The sequence below is a fragment of the Nelusetta ayraudi genome, unplaced genomic scaffold (genome assembly GCF_046127955.1).
Source record: "Nelusetta ayraudi isolate G7.1 ecotype Tasmania unplaced genomic scaffold, CSIRO-AGI_Nayr_v1 ptg000027l, whole genome shotgun sequence".
NCBI classification, from domain to species: domain Eukaryota; kingdom Metazoa; phylum Chordata; class Actinopteri; order Tetraodontiformes; family Monacanthidae; genus Nelusetta; species Nelusetta ayraudi.
In genome coordinates, this window is record NW_027466077.1 from 1,187,561 (window position 1) to 1,199,765 (window position 12,205).

Here is a 12,205-nt window from a genome sequence, read left to right on the forward strand (position 1 = left end):
CAACGTGCATAATTTGTGTTCTTAGAGAGTGAAACTCGCGTTAAGTATGAACTTTAAATGTGCAGCATCAGCAGAAACGCAGCAGATAAAAGACGACAAGCACGTCACGCAATCCAGAGCTGCTCCATCAGGAGATTACATGCGCAGCTCCTCGCCTTGTTCAAACCCCCAATTTCACACCGCTGCCTAACAAAGAGCCAAATTCCTGCGTCCACATTCTCTTTTCTATATAGCCAATAATGCAGAGCAAGCGCCAAAATCGACGCGCACGACCACGATCCGGCCCTGGTGCGTCTCCACGGTAAGTGTCTGACATGCCCTGTACGTGCCCGCGTGGTGAATAGCAATGGGACCGCCGACCCACAGCTTGATCTGTGTGCTGACAGCACCCATCCCCCCACAAGCCCATCTGTGCCGCTCTGCATAGGCCAGCAGGAGCCTCCATTCCATGCAAGGATTGAGCCCTCGCTGCAAAGGAGACACTCATGATTCATCCTGTGCATGTGCAGATCTCATTATTATCGTTATTATTATTTAATTGTATTTATTCATTTATTTATTTATTTTGGTTTGTGTGCTTTGATCCCACACTTCCTGCATGAATGTGTCCAGGCTTATTTATCTTCTGGCTGCTGGCTGATAATCACAGCCTGCACCACTGGGTCATAATAGATCATCATCAAGGTTTTCCTCCTTGTCCACCTGTCTGAGCGGAGCAACTTCATTCTGCTGTGTGTTACAGATGCACCACATGTCCCCTGGAAGCTAATTACGTCTTTTGTAAGTGGAGGTCAGTGTTTCCTGAGATGAGCTGGTGCCACCTGTGATGAATGGCCACTGACAAGTTGTCCCAAAGGAAACCTGCTCTCCAGGCCTGTTCAGACCTGAAAAACAGTGGTGGAATGTAATTTAGTACCGCAACATAAAACATGCACATTACAGTAGCTGTTCTTGTATTTTGCAAGGCTTGTCCATTCCAAACCACAGTAAATATCTGTTGAAGTATTTTTTTTTTAATCACTCCCTCCTTACCTGTCCAGAGACTGTTTTTATTTGTTGGTTTGTGGAGCTCAATTAAAAACAAAATAAACAACTGAAGACATTTTAAATAATTTATAGTCGTTTCCTAATGGCACAATGCAAAAAACAAAACAAAACAACAACTTTATAGTAGCAAAAAAAAAAAAAAATGACAATAAGAAGAAACAATTATAGAGAAACAAACAAATTTAAATGTAAAAAAAATGTGACATATTTATATATATTTTAATCTAAAAGAAAAACTAAAACAAGGTCTGAAGTTTTTCCTCGCTTTAAACTCATTAACCTCCACTCATCGATGCAGCAGCGCCATCTTGTGTTCAAACTGCAGCGTTGCTAAGTACTTACAGCGCGGTCACGCAGCTGCGGACGCGCGCCTTGACGTCACGGCTTAACTCAAACAAGGAAGCAGCAGCAGCAGCAGCAAGAGCGATCTGGTCGCTCGGTGGTGGATGTTCTCCATCATGGTCATGTTCTCCTTCCTCGCCGTGGATGTGTCGGTCCGCAGGTGTGACTGTTAGAAGATGATCCGCTGCGACGTCCAGCCGTCATTTTGACCGGATAGCGAAACAGGTGAGATGGGGAAATAAAGACAATATTCGTGCCTACGCTCATTTACAGAGGCGAGGCTATAAATCTATTCGCAGTAATTTCTTTTACGCTATGCAAACGTTTTCGTGGTGAAAAAAATATTGCAACATGCACACGATATTGATTTAGTAATTTAGTAATTGAGTAACTATTATTATTCATGGACGTTTAATACGAACGCAATATTATAGTAATATGTTTTTTGAAATATAGGGAATAAAATACAAAGCACTGGATATTTGGAAACAGTCTAGATATGAATACAGCCTATTTATTATTTAAGCTCTTTAAGAAGTTTAATATAGTATAGTTTAATAGTATCATATTATATTATATTATTATATATTATATATATAATTTAATTGTCAAGTATAATTAATAATTGGTATAATTAATAATTATCATACGTCTTGAAAACTGCAAAGAAAGCTAAATAAGATGTTGAATGACCTAAATCAGGAAGAACACTGAACGTGTGTCCTGATGTTCTGCAACACAGCCTCTCAGCATAAAGATGAGGCGTCTGTCACGTAAGAAAGCCTTGAGCCTGGTCAAGGAGCTGGACGCCTTCCCCAAAGTGTCTGAGAGCTACGTGGAGACCTCGGCCTCTGGAGGAACAGGTAGGCGACTCCTGTCACTGCCATCAGCTCCTTTCTTTTTTTCTTCATCGTCTTCTTTTTTATAAAGGTGGAAGAGAGCAAACGGTAAGATGTGTGACTGTCTCGTCCTCAGTGTCTCTGATAGCCTTTAGCGCCATGGCACTGCTGGCCTTCCTGGAGTTCTTTGTCTATAGAGACACGTGGATGAAGTACGAATACGAGGTGGACAAGGATTTTTCCAGGTAGGTTTTGCTAAATCAACCTGGACACTCACTTTCTCTCTCACACACGTGTGTATTTACAAGTTCTGGTAGGAAATGACCGTGTTTTTTTCTTTTTTTTTGTCGTCAACAGTAAATTGAAAATAAATATTGACATCACAGTGGCCATGAAGTGTCAGCGTGAGTATCACACTTTTACTTTTTCCCCCTTTATGTAACATTTTGTTCAATCTTGTTATGATTCGCCGTGCTGGCTGCTGGCTCTCTGTGTCTGCAGATGTGGGTGCAGACATTCTGGATTTGGCTGAGACTATGATCACCTCGAGCGGCCTCCAGTACGAGCCTGTGAGTGGAACATCTTCAGCATTTCTCCTAATTCTACTTTTTTTTTTGCCCTAATTTTCACAACTTCTTTCCCCCTGCCTGCTGTTTTCGTCAGACAATCTTTGAACTGACTCCACAACAGAGAATGTGGCAAAGGTGAGTTGCTATGTTTGTCAACAGTCGCCTCGGTCAAGAGTTTTACAGGTGTTTGAAGGTGTGTCAGGTGAGGTCGTTTATAAGATTATTTCAAAAACGAGCGTAAATCTGCAGGGAACACTGATGTGGGAACCGTTGCAACCACACAAGAATTTACAGTCACGTTGTTGGAACGCTGGAGGAGTCTCTCGGATATCTGGTCCTTCCGGTTTGCCTCCACCGGCTGTTTGAGTTCCTGAGGCGCTCAGGTCTGTCTGTCGTGTCTGTTTACCCCGATCAGGACGTTGGCTGTCATTCAGAGCCGGCTGAAGGAGGAACACGCTCTGCAGGAAGTCCTGTACAAAACGCTGCTCAAGGGGGGTCCCACCGCTCTGCCGCCACGGTCAGCTGCACACATGCAGACAAACAAAGAGATCAGCAACAGTTAAGAATTCATGATTGGAGTTCTTCATGAGTGTGTGTGTGTGTGTGTGTGTGTGTGTGTGTGTAGGGAGAACCCTGCGACAGAGCCACTCAATGCCTGCAGGATACACGGACAAGCATATGTCAACAAGGTGGCGGGAAACCTGCACATCACGGTGGGGAAGTAAGAAACGTTCACCAAATCAAATCTCGATGTTATGATTTATATCCCAACAACAAGAAATAAAATACACTGAAAAGAAAGAAAAAGGGAAGAAGCAGGAATTACAGCACTCACGCACCCCCTACTGGCAAAAAGCCAAAGTTTGTTTAAAAAAAGCAAGCAAGCCAACTTGTCAAAAGAATTTAAGATAACTTTTTGTTATATTAATGTAGGTGTTGGATTCAGTCAAAGGTTCTTCAGCATCATTTGTAAGACCTTTCTAACTATTTTTCAACTTTTATTTTTTCAGGCCCATCCATCATCCACAGGGTCACGCCCACATCGCCGCCTTTGTGAGCCACGACAGTGCGTTTTCCTCTTCTTGACTGCACAATTTCTTTTTCTCGTTTGACCTGTTTCGCAATCAAACATTTCATTTCACGTCGCTGATAATAATCTGCTCTGCAGCGAGTTTACCTGCAGTGCAGAGTTTAAACAGCTTCCTAAGTCTCGTCAAAATACACCTGCATTCGTCTGTTATCATAAGTTGACCCTGGAGTTTAACTGACCCCCCCGAGTCCTGCTCTGTGCTTTTTCAGTGTACAACTTCTCCCATCGAATAGACCATCTATCGTTCGGGGAGGAGGTGCCAGGCATCATCAGTCCTCTGGACGGCACAGAGAAAATAACCTTCAACAGTGAGTCACGGCTCTTTTCCCATGTGAGAGCAGAGGGTCGAGCGCCTCGCCGGGGCATTGACAGTGACAACATTATCAGTACCGAGTTTGACCCTTTTAATTTTTCCTTTAATTTTTGCTGCAGATAACCAGATGTTCCAGTACTTCATCACAGTCGTCCCCACCAAACTCAACACCTACAAGATATCTGCAGACACGCACCAGTTCTCCGTGACTGAGCGGGTGAGATGAACCCACTTGTTTTTTCTTCCCGAGTACGAGGCCTCCGACCACTCACCTGCTCCCCGTCCCCCTCTCCCTCTCAGGAGCGGGTGATAAACCACGCAGCGGGAAGCCATGGCGTCTCGGGGATCTTCGTCAAGTACGACACCAGCTCGCTGATGGTGACAGTCAGTGAGCAGCACATGCCGCTGTGGCAGTTCCTCGTGCGGCTGTGCGGCATCGTCGGCGGGATCTTCTCCACCACGGGTGAGTCCGGGCTCGGCTCGGTGCAGGTTTGGGTCAGGTCGGGCCGGGTCACATGGTCCTCACTGGCACTGCTCTCCTCTTCCTGTCTGCTGCAGGAATGCTCCACGGTCTGGTGGGATGCTTCTTTGATGTGGTCTGCTGCCGCTTCAAGCTCGGCGCCTGTAGACCCAGAGAAGTGAGACACGCACACTTCTAAACAAACACGCAGGTTTCCATTGCACTCCGCTGGGATCTGACTGGATTTGCCAAATCTCTTCTAGGAAGTGCCACAACATATGAACAATCTGAACCATCACCAGACTCCACCGATGGCAGCGGAGGCAGCTCAGGAGTAGAAGGTGGACATTTTGGCGTTGCCATCCCGTCTTATTTCTCCGCTTCTGGTTTTATTGAAAAGAACTCCTCTCCATTTGCTGTGAAACTGTTTTGTTGTTGTTTTTTTGTGTTATCATTATAAAGTGGTCATACTGTGAAACACTCTCGGTGCTTCTCTTCTCTCACATCTGTTGTTGAGGTCTAAATCCTGTTTGTTCCAATAAAATTAAAAGATTAAACTTTTACTAAAAAAAACAAACAATACTGCCTCGTTCATTCAAAGCAACCACAAGTGAGACTGTACACTCAGGAAAACCATTGCACAAACATAAGAGTTGAAATCCAGACTGATGAGCATATTGAGACAGAAGAAGAATTGAATGGACGGCAAAACACACCGGAGCTTTTTTCTCTCTCCTGGATTTATTACAAGCAGACTGGAGTGAAGTGTTTGTCAGAGGCAAAAAAAAATAAAAAAAATGAACGTGGTCAAACATTATTTTTCTTTTGCAAACAGACACCGTAAAAGTATAATAAGACGCAGTCAGTTCAGTTGTCATTACACACAGCGGCCAGCAGGAAGAGTTCCTGCACCGGCGGCAGATTCGCTCAAACAGACACAGAAGCGCGAAACTCCGAAATGACACCGTTACAAAAGCCCTGTAAGAAGAAATAGTTGACAAAACCAGAACAACAACAACAAGAAAAACAACAACAACAACAACAGGCCTCGTTCAGACGCAGACACATCATCTCTCCGGATCCGGACAGTTAGCGTGAGTACACCACAGACACGGGCTTTGCATAAAACATTTACGTTTCATCCCTTTTTTTTCCTCCCACAAAGGCGTAAGAATCTGTTCTGTTTGTGTTCTGTCGAGAGTCAGGCATCGTAAAATACTGTACATCCTCTCCGGGGTTGTTCAGCTGAAAACACTCCCAATACTTGTGGTACTCTGGGAAGCTCTGTGGCGGAATCCAGTGAAGGCGCTCACTAGCCGATAAAAACGTTTGAGTTTTTTTTTTTTTTTTTTTTTGGTCGTCTTTCGGAATAATATGTAGTTTTACTATATACATACACATCCTCCAAAGAGCTCTGGATTCAGGTCCAGACTGACTATTAGGTCACTTCTTGTTAGAGAAATCTTCAATGTCCACCTGGTAAAACGTCTTTGCCATTGTGTCAATAAAGCTCAGCTCTGAATCGCAGTCGGGGTTCAACAGATACTTTCAGGTGACAAGCTTTTCAGTACTTTTCTAACAGACACTCTGGTGCAGGAAGAAGCAGGTTGAATTAGGGGGTAAAGGTGAATCAGTGAAGCAAACCTCCCGGCTGTGGCTTGTTTTTCATTACTGGGCAGACTTTTAAAATCTTTCCTTTCAAAATATAAATATATTCTCTTTTCAAGTGAACTGAACCATTTCATGACCTCGTCAGCATCCAGAGGCCTGCCTCAAGGATTCAAAGATAATCTTTTTTTTTTCTGAATTTGTTTGGAGGAGGTTTCAAGAAATACCTTCAAAATGTCTCCATGTGTTTTAAGATATAGAAATTAGACTTTTATCAGTGGACGTCTTTCTTAAAATTTCAGTTTTACCAACATGAGAACCTTGTCGGGTTACACTTGATTGTTGCCCATTCCAACCTAAAGCTGGTCCGTCCTCCTTCACCTAAAACCATAGACATAATCTGGGCTCCTCCAAGAAGCCTCTCAGAGGTTTGAGGGCAAATTTCTTTTCCTTATCTCAAAAGACTTGCAAAGGAACAGCAGTGAGACACTGTACAGTGCGATAATGAGATCAGAGCTATACAAATAAAGTTGACTGTGACACACTCTTATTTATATATATTCATATTTATATATATATAATACACTGCCAAGTTCTAACATGTATACCAGACTAGCCTTTGACGCAAGTATAAAGATGTAAAAGTAGTAAACTTAGTTTCAGTACAAACTGCAGTACAAACAGGCATAAAGTGGATGAGCGTTAAAAACAAACACGGTCCATGTTTCCAAGACGTGCTCGATGGTGGCGGCAGGGACAGCGGGCTGATTGGCATGATTCACTTTAATATGGAGACAAAGTTTGGAAATTCCATTTCAATGCTTCAATCTGGGAAGCGGCTGTGAGACAGAAGCAACACTTTTCTGGGGTAGGACATTAGAAAAAGCCGTTCATGGACACGAGACGTACAGACGTCTGAATTTCCCTGTTCGGAAACAAAGGAAACGGACGTCTGCATTAACGTAAGAAAAAAAAGAAAAGAAAAAAAAAAGAGAATCTAAAATAATTATAGAAATTGTCCAAATAGTTCAAGTATCAAAACAATGATCACAAGGCAAGGCGACATACCTGGATTTAAGAGGATGGAGACGACGACAGGTGAGGGAGGAGGGGGGAAAGGGGGTAAAGTCACACCGAAGCGTTTTGTTGCATATATAATTGGCCACTTTGACAAGAAAACATGGGGGACAAAGTGAAAGAAAGACGGAGATTTTGGGGGAAGCTGAGGGGTTCTGGCGACAGAACAGATTTCCAAAATCAAAACTAAAAGAATTCATGGCTAGTAGACCTCTGTTGTTGTTTCCCTTTTGAGTGCTTCACCCAACCGCAGCGCCCCCTATTGATCGCGGTCCTCGGGTGTGGGAAGAGGAGGGCTTCAGAGATGTCGGGGTGTTTTATTTTTCCCCTCTGCGATGGCTGAGCGAGCATCCAGGAGGAGGAAGACTCAGTTGGTCAAGGTGCTGGAGGCGCGGAAGTAGGAGAGGAACTTGAAACAGAGGCTGACCACAAAGTACCAGATGTTCCTGGCCATCTGTGAGCGGGCGATGAACACCCTCCAGATGAACACCACCAGCAGGGTGTTGAAGGTGTAGCGGATGTTCCTCAGTCTGAGAGACGCACGGGGGGAAGGAAGGAAGAAAGCAGAAAAAAATAACTGTCTCAACATCTGCTGCAGAAATGCGTGAACATACTGATCATTGTTGGTGTCAATGATTTGTGGTGACGATAATAATAAATAATGATGATACATTTTTTTTTCTATTTCTCAGTCAGCAACATTTTATCTGTCGCCAAACAGGGGTGATCATTCTCTCCCTCTTTGCTCACTTACTTCCTCAGGTGCTGCCGTGCAGCAGGAATGTCAGACATGTCTTCATTCAGGACGTACTTCTTGGTGCCGATGCAGTAATTCTCAATGTACTCGGGCCAGTTCAGCTGGCGCACGTCAAAGTTAAAAGTCTGCAAAGGGGGCAAAAACGAAAGCTTGTTCAGACATAAAAACAGGCACGTGTAAAAAAAAAAAGTTCGCCTCCTCCACCACTAGATGGAGACAAAAGCCACTGACCAGTGTCAAAGCGAGAACCAGTGTCAGAACCGAGGTAACAGTAATTATGCTCCGCCACTAGATGGCGATAAAAACTTGAATTAGCGTGAAACTCATTCCAGAGCACCAAGGTAATAGCAATTCTGCTTCATTATCGCTAAACACTACGAGAGTGAGAACATTTAATTATTGTGATGCTCTGCAATAAACAGTCATCTGTTCTGTCAGAAATTAAACTTGACGGCTTAACTGGAACAATTTTTATCACATACACAGTTAAATCATGTGATAACCGCACTCATGTTCATTGTGTGGGGTTTAACCAGACGGCTCCCGGCTGACAGAGACAGAGAGAGAAAACCTGAGACCAAGGATGAAACATTCTTGTCTTTTTTGGCCCAATCAGTCGCACACACACACACACACACACACACACACACACACACACACACACACACACACACACACACACACACACATGCTTCCACTCACCTTGCGGTCCTCGGGGGTCAGCTGACTCATCAGCATGCTGAGGTTCTCAGAGTTCCACTCCCAGTCCTGACTGCTGAAGTACTCTAGCAGGCCGATGGCTTTGTGCAGACGGTTGAAGATGCGCATCATCCTAAAGCGAGACAGAAAGGGCGGAGGGGGCGAGAGGGAGTAAAGGTCACCGGAGTTCACGACAGGGCCCGACCTTCTCATCAGACTCAAGACTCGACAGGCGGCTGCGGGGTCTTACTGCGGCTTTTGGCCGGACAGCCGCAGGAAGAGGTCGTAGATGAGGGCGGGGAACTTGTGGCTGACCAGGATCCAGTACTGGTTGATCAGGTAGTTGGAGGTGATGTTGGCGTTGGGCCGGCGGAAGGCCTGGTCCAGGGGGTTCCTCTTGAAGGACGACATCACGTGGTGCTCTGCCAGAAAACGTCAACATTGGCTTTACACAAAGGTTTTCTGACAATCAATCAGTGTGTCAATCCCCGGAAATCAGCCTTTTGTGATGTCACAGTGGGCACTGACACCTCTCTCTCAGGTTAGGCCACACACCCAGCCAGGTGTTGGCTCCGGCGTCTGACATAATATTGTTTTAGTCCCGCTTACAAACATGTGGAGGGTCAGTTGAAGCAGGACGCTGTACCCCGTGCTACAGCAGGGAGGCTGAAAACAAAGGGCTAAATACGCTGTATTCCGTAGGTCTACATACTTTTATTATCTCAGCACTCACAGTTGAAGCAGCCGTGCACAGGGAATGGATCAAAATAGGTTAAAGTACGTAACATATAAACGCTTTATTTGTTGCCCACTGTGGCATCCCAGAGTTTCCTCTCACGAAACTGTAACATCATCGTCAGGCCAGAAACAGCGCCAGGATGAAGACGGACAGATTGCAGCTTCCATTGGAGGATGATGACTTCCTGGAAGCACGGCTCGCCTTAATCGGAACACGGTTTTTCAGCCGGGGTCCTCGGATGTGAGGCTGAGGGTTTATCAGGCAGAAACGCAGTCTGCTCGCCCAACCCCCTCCGCCCCCCCCTCCCTCCACCATCCTGCACCCAGCAGCCATCCAGCCCGGCCATGTGACTGCGCACACATCACGCACGCACACACACGCAGCAGCACGCAATCTAGACTCTGCCTCGTTTATTTCCATGGCAACAGTTGTGCGGCGGCCGTCGCCGGGGCTGACATGACCAGATGTGATGTGACAGCCAGCTGTCCCGGCCCGGCCAGCGGCACCGACAACCCTGGGCCGCCCCCTCTCCCCCTCCCCGCCTTGGCCTCACATTTTCCTATTCCATCCCATAATCCCCGTGTTTCAGATTAGCTTCATTCCGACTTCTCATTGGGATTAGGTGCTCCTTCTATCAGACACCTAAATCCCGCGGGCCAACCATCTGGTGGCAATTTTTCCTCAGCGAGCGCCGTGCGTCTGATAATCTGCGAGCGAGGAGGAGAGAGTTCTCCCGTCATCCCGACATCCACGAGCCGCTAATCCGCTCGAGTCTGGTGAGTGTTTTCACTCCTTGTGTGTCAGAACACAACGGCTGACCTGACCCCAACTGGAGAGCAAGGTTTTTTTTGGTTTGGTTCGTACATAAAAGGTGAGGTCAAATCAAATAAACTGTTGATTGACAGTTGGTTCTGATTAATCACATACAATAGCTATGTTTCCATTGCGAAAAACTGTAATTGAAACGCAGACAGTGTCAACATCCAGATCAACGGCAAAAGGCCTCGCAACGACAGTTAAAATAACAACAAAGTCGTGCTTCCATGCCATTGTTTATTAATGTAAATAAGAAGCACACTCCCCTCAAACCGCGCACAATGAAGAAAATCAATCATGCGGTGGATGAAAAAGATGTTCATCACAGGAGTCCACCACCGGGTGGCGATCTTTTACATCTTAGCAGGGTTTTCATGTTGGAGTTTAAGACATTTTTAGAAACTTTTCGGGTAAACAAGCTCGCAGCAGCCGTGAAAGTTGCCATGAGCAGTTGTGGCTCTGAATAAGGCCCTGATAAAAGAGGCTTGTTGGCACTAGTGAGCTAAAGTGCTGCACCCTCACCCAGACAAAGGCACACAAAGCCTAATGTGACAGCAACTGCATCAGACTGCATTTTCTTCCCCCTGTCCAGCAGGGGGCAGACACGCCCAGCAAGAGCTCCCTCAGCCAAAAAAACAACAAAAACCACAGAGACCTGGCTGACGTCACAGCAGCTGGGTATCGAGCGGCACTGATGGATGTTTAAGTGTTTGGAGGGAACTTACCGATCTCTCCCCAGTGGAACGGGTTGATGCCGCCGGTGGTGCAGTTGTACACCAGAGCTGCTTTGGGTCTGCAAAGAGAGAGGGAGAGAGAGACGGAGGGAGAGAGAGACGGAGAGAGAGAGAGAGAGTGAGAGGGAGAGAGAGACGGAGAGGGAGAGAAAGGGAGAGTGAGAGGGAGAGAAAGGGAGAGTGAGAGGGAGAGAGAGAGAGAGCGTGAGAGAGAGAGAGACGGAGAGGGAGAGAGAGAGAGAGAGAGAGTCACATAAAAAGTAACACAAAATCCACTGGATCTTCCTCACCAGTGTCGAGAACCCACAGGGGGCGCTGGAAAAGTGAGGCTTCCATAGAGAGAAAAAAAAAGACCTTGGAATTGTGAGAAGATGAAGCTTTGGTCTGATACACACTTATAAAAGGCCAATCAGATAATATTTCTTTTTGAATAGCATATTGAGCCACTTACAAACTGGTGGAGGTTATTTTAACAGCAGTACGGTGAGGACAGGAGACTTAGTCAACAGCAACACATCAGAGGAAGATATTCGATCGATGTCGAGGATTTCGAAAATAATTTGGCTCAACGAAAGAAGATTTTTCGAGAACTTTCACACCCGTCTCTGCCGACAAACCCTGAACCTTACCGGTGCACGGCAGTGTACCAGCCGGCGGCCACTGTGAGGTTGATGACCACGTCCACGGGGATGAGGTCGGCCACGGCTTCGTTGTTGGCCCTCATGGTGCGCAGGATCCCCTTCCCCGCCTAGAAACGACAACAACAACACAACAGAGTGAGGAAGAGGAGGAAGAGGAGGAAGAAGAGGAGGAGCTTCCAAAAACCGGCTGAGCACCTCTCTCACTCACCGCGATGAAGACCCCGCTCGGCCCGTTGAAGTTGTCGATCCAGCCCTGAGGTGAGAGAGAGAAGGTTAGTCGTCGACATCGGTGTGTGTGTGTTTGTGTGTGTGTGTGTGTGTGTGTGTGTGTGTGACAGGACATCACAGCTTCATCGACCCGGCCGCAACACATGTCGTCCAATCAGCTGATAAAGGCTCATGTTACTTCCTGCTGCGGCGGCGGCGATGGCGAGAGTTGACTTCAATTAGAGCCCATTAAAAATGGATGGAGGT

At 46.1% G+C, this 12,205-nt stretch overlaps 2 protein-coding genes across 5 annotated transcripts in view; one reads left to right on the forward strand and one right to left on the reverse strand.

Annotated features, from left to right (window-relative positions):
• The first annotated feature begins 45 nt into the window (after positions 1 to 45).
• LOC142890761 (endoplasmic reticulum-Golgi intermediate compartment protein 2-like) lies at positions 46 to 5,240 on the forward strand. 4 transcript variants are annotated; one of them, XM_076030012.1, is made up of 15 exons: positions 46 to 301; positions 1,550 to 1,614; positions 2,132 to 2,252; positions 2,365 to 2,473; positions 2,586 to 2,632; positions 2,730 to 2,797; positions 2,892 to 2,932; positions 3,213 to 3,314; positions 3,423 to 3,518; positions 3,808 to 3,863; positions 4,097 to 4,195; positions 4,320 to 4,417; positions 4,501 to 4,663; positions 4,759 to 4,838; positions 4,924 to 5,240. In XM_076030012.1, exons 3-15 carry the CDS (start codon positions 2,147 to 2,149, stop codon positions 4,996 to 4,998), a joined length of 1,140 nt encoding a protein of 379 aa, XP_075886127.1. In that variant the 5' UTR covers positions 46 to 301; positions 1,550 to 1,614; positions 2,132 to 2,146; the 3' UTR covers positions 4,999 to 5,240. The 4 variants fall into 4 exon arrangements, with proteins under 4 accessions (XP_075886127.1, XP_075886128.1, XP_075886125.1 ...); XM_076030013.1 differs by having other exon boundaries at positions 2,140 to 2,252; XM_076030010.1 differs by lacking the exon at positions 46 to 301 and having other exon boundaries at positions 1,461 to 1,614.
• A 140-nt stretch (positions 5,241 to 5,380) lies between these two features.
• Positions 5,381 to 12,205, reverse strand: part of LOC142890760 (fatty acyl-CoA reductase 1) — a 30,738-nt gene continuing 23,913 nt past the window's right edge. Inside the window, exons 6-12 of the mRNA XM_076030009.1 lie at positions 11,940 to 11,984; positions 11,720 to 11,838; positions 11,082 to 11,149; positions 9,052 to 9,223; positions 8,805 to 8,934; positions 8,100 to 8,227; positions 5,381 to 7,875 (exon numbers count right to left, since the gene is read on the reverse strand). Of these exons, the coding sequence (XP_075886124.1) occupies positions 7,713 to 7,875; positions 8,100 to 8,227; positions 8,805 to 8,934; positions 9,052 to 9,223; positions 11,082 to 11,149; positions 11,720 to 11,838; positions 11,940 to 11,984 (825 nt within the window). The 3' untranslated portion in view covers positions 5,381 to 7,712. The remainder of the gene's footprint in view (positions 7,876 to 8,099; positions 8,228 to 8,804; positions 8,935 to 9,051; positions 9,224 to 11,081; positions 11,150 to 11,719; positions 11,839 to 11,939; positions 11,985 to 12,205) is intronic.

What these genes read in the sequence shown, in the direction of transcription:
- LOC142890761 (XM_076030012.1), top strand. Translation starts at nt 2,147, where the DNA reads ATGAGGCGTCTGTCACGTAAGAAAGCCTTGAGCCTGGTCAAGGAGCTG. An exon ending in CAACAGAGAATGTGGCAAAG is followed by an intron (nt 2,933 to 3,212) that starts GTGAGTTGCTAT and finishes TACCCCGATCAG; the next exon opens with GACGTTGGCTGTCATTCAGA. An exon ending in GCGCCTGTAGACCCAGAGAA is followed by an intron (nt 4,839 to 4,923) that starts GTGAGACACGCA and finishes AATCTCTTCTAG; the next exon opens with GAAGTGCCACAACATATGAA.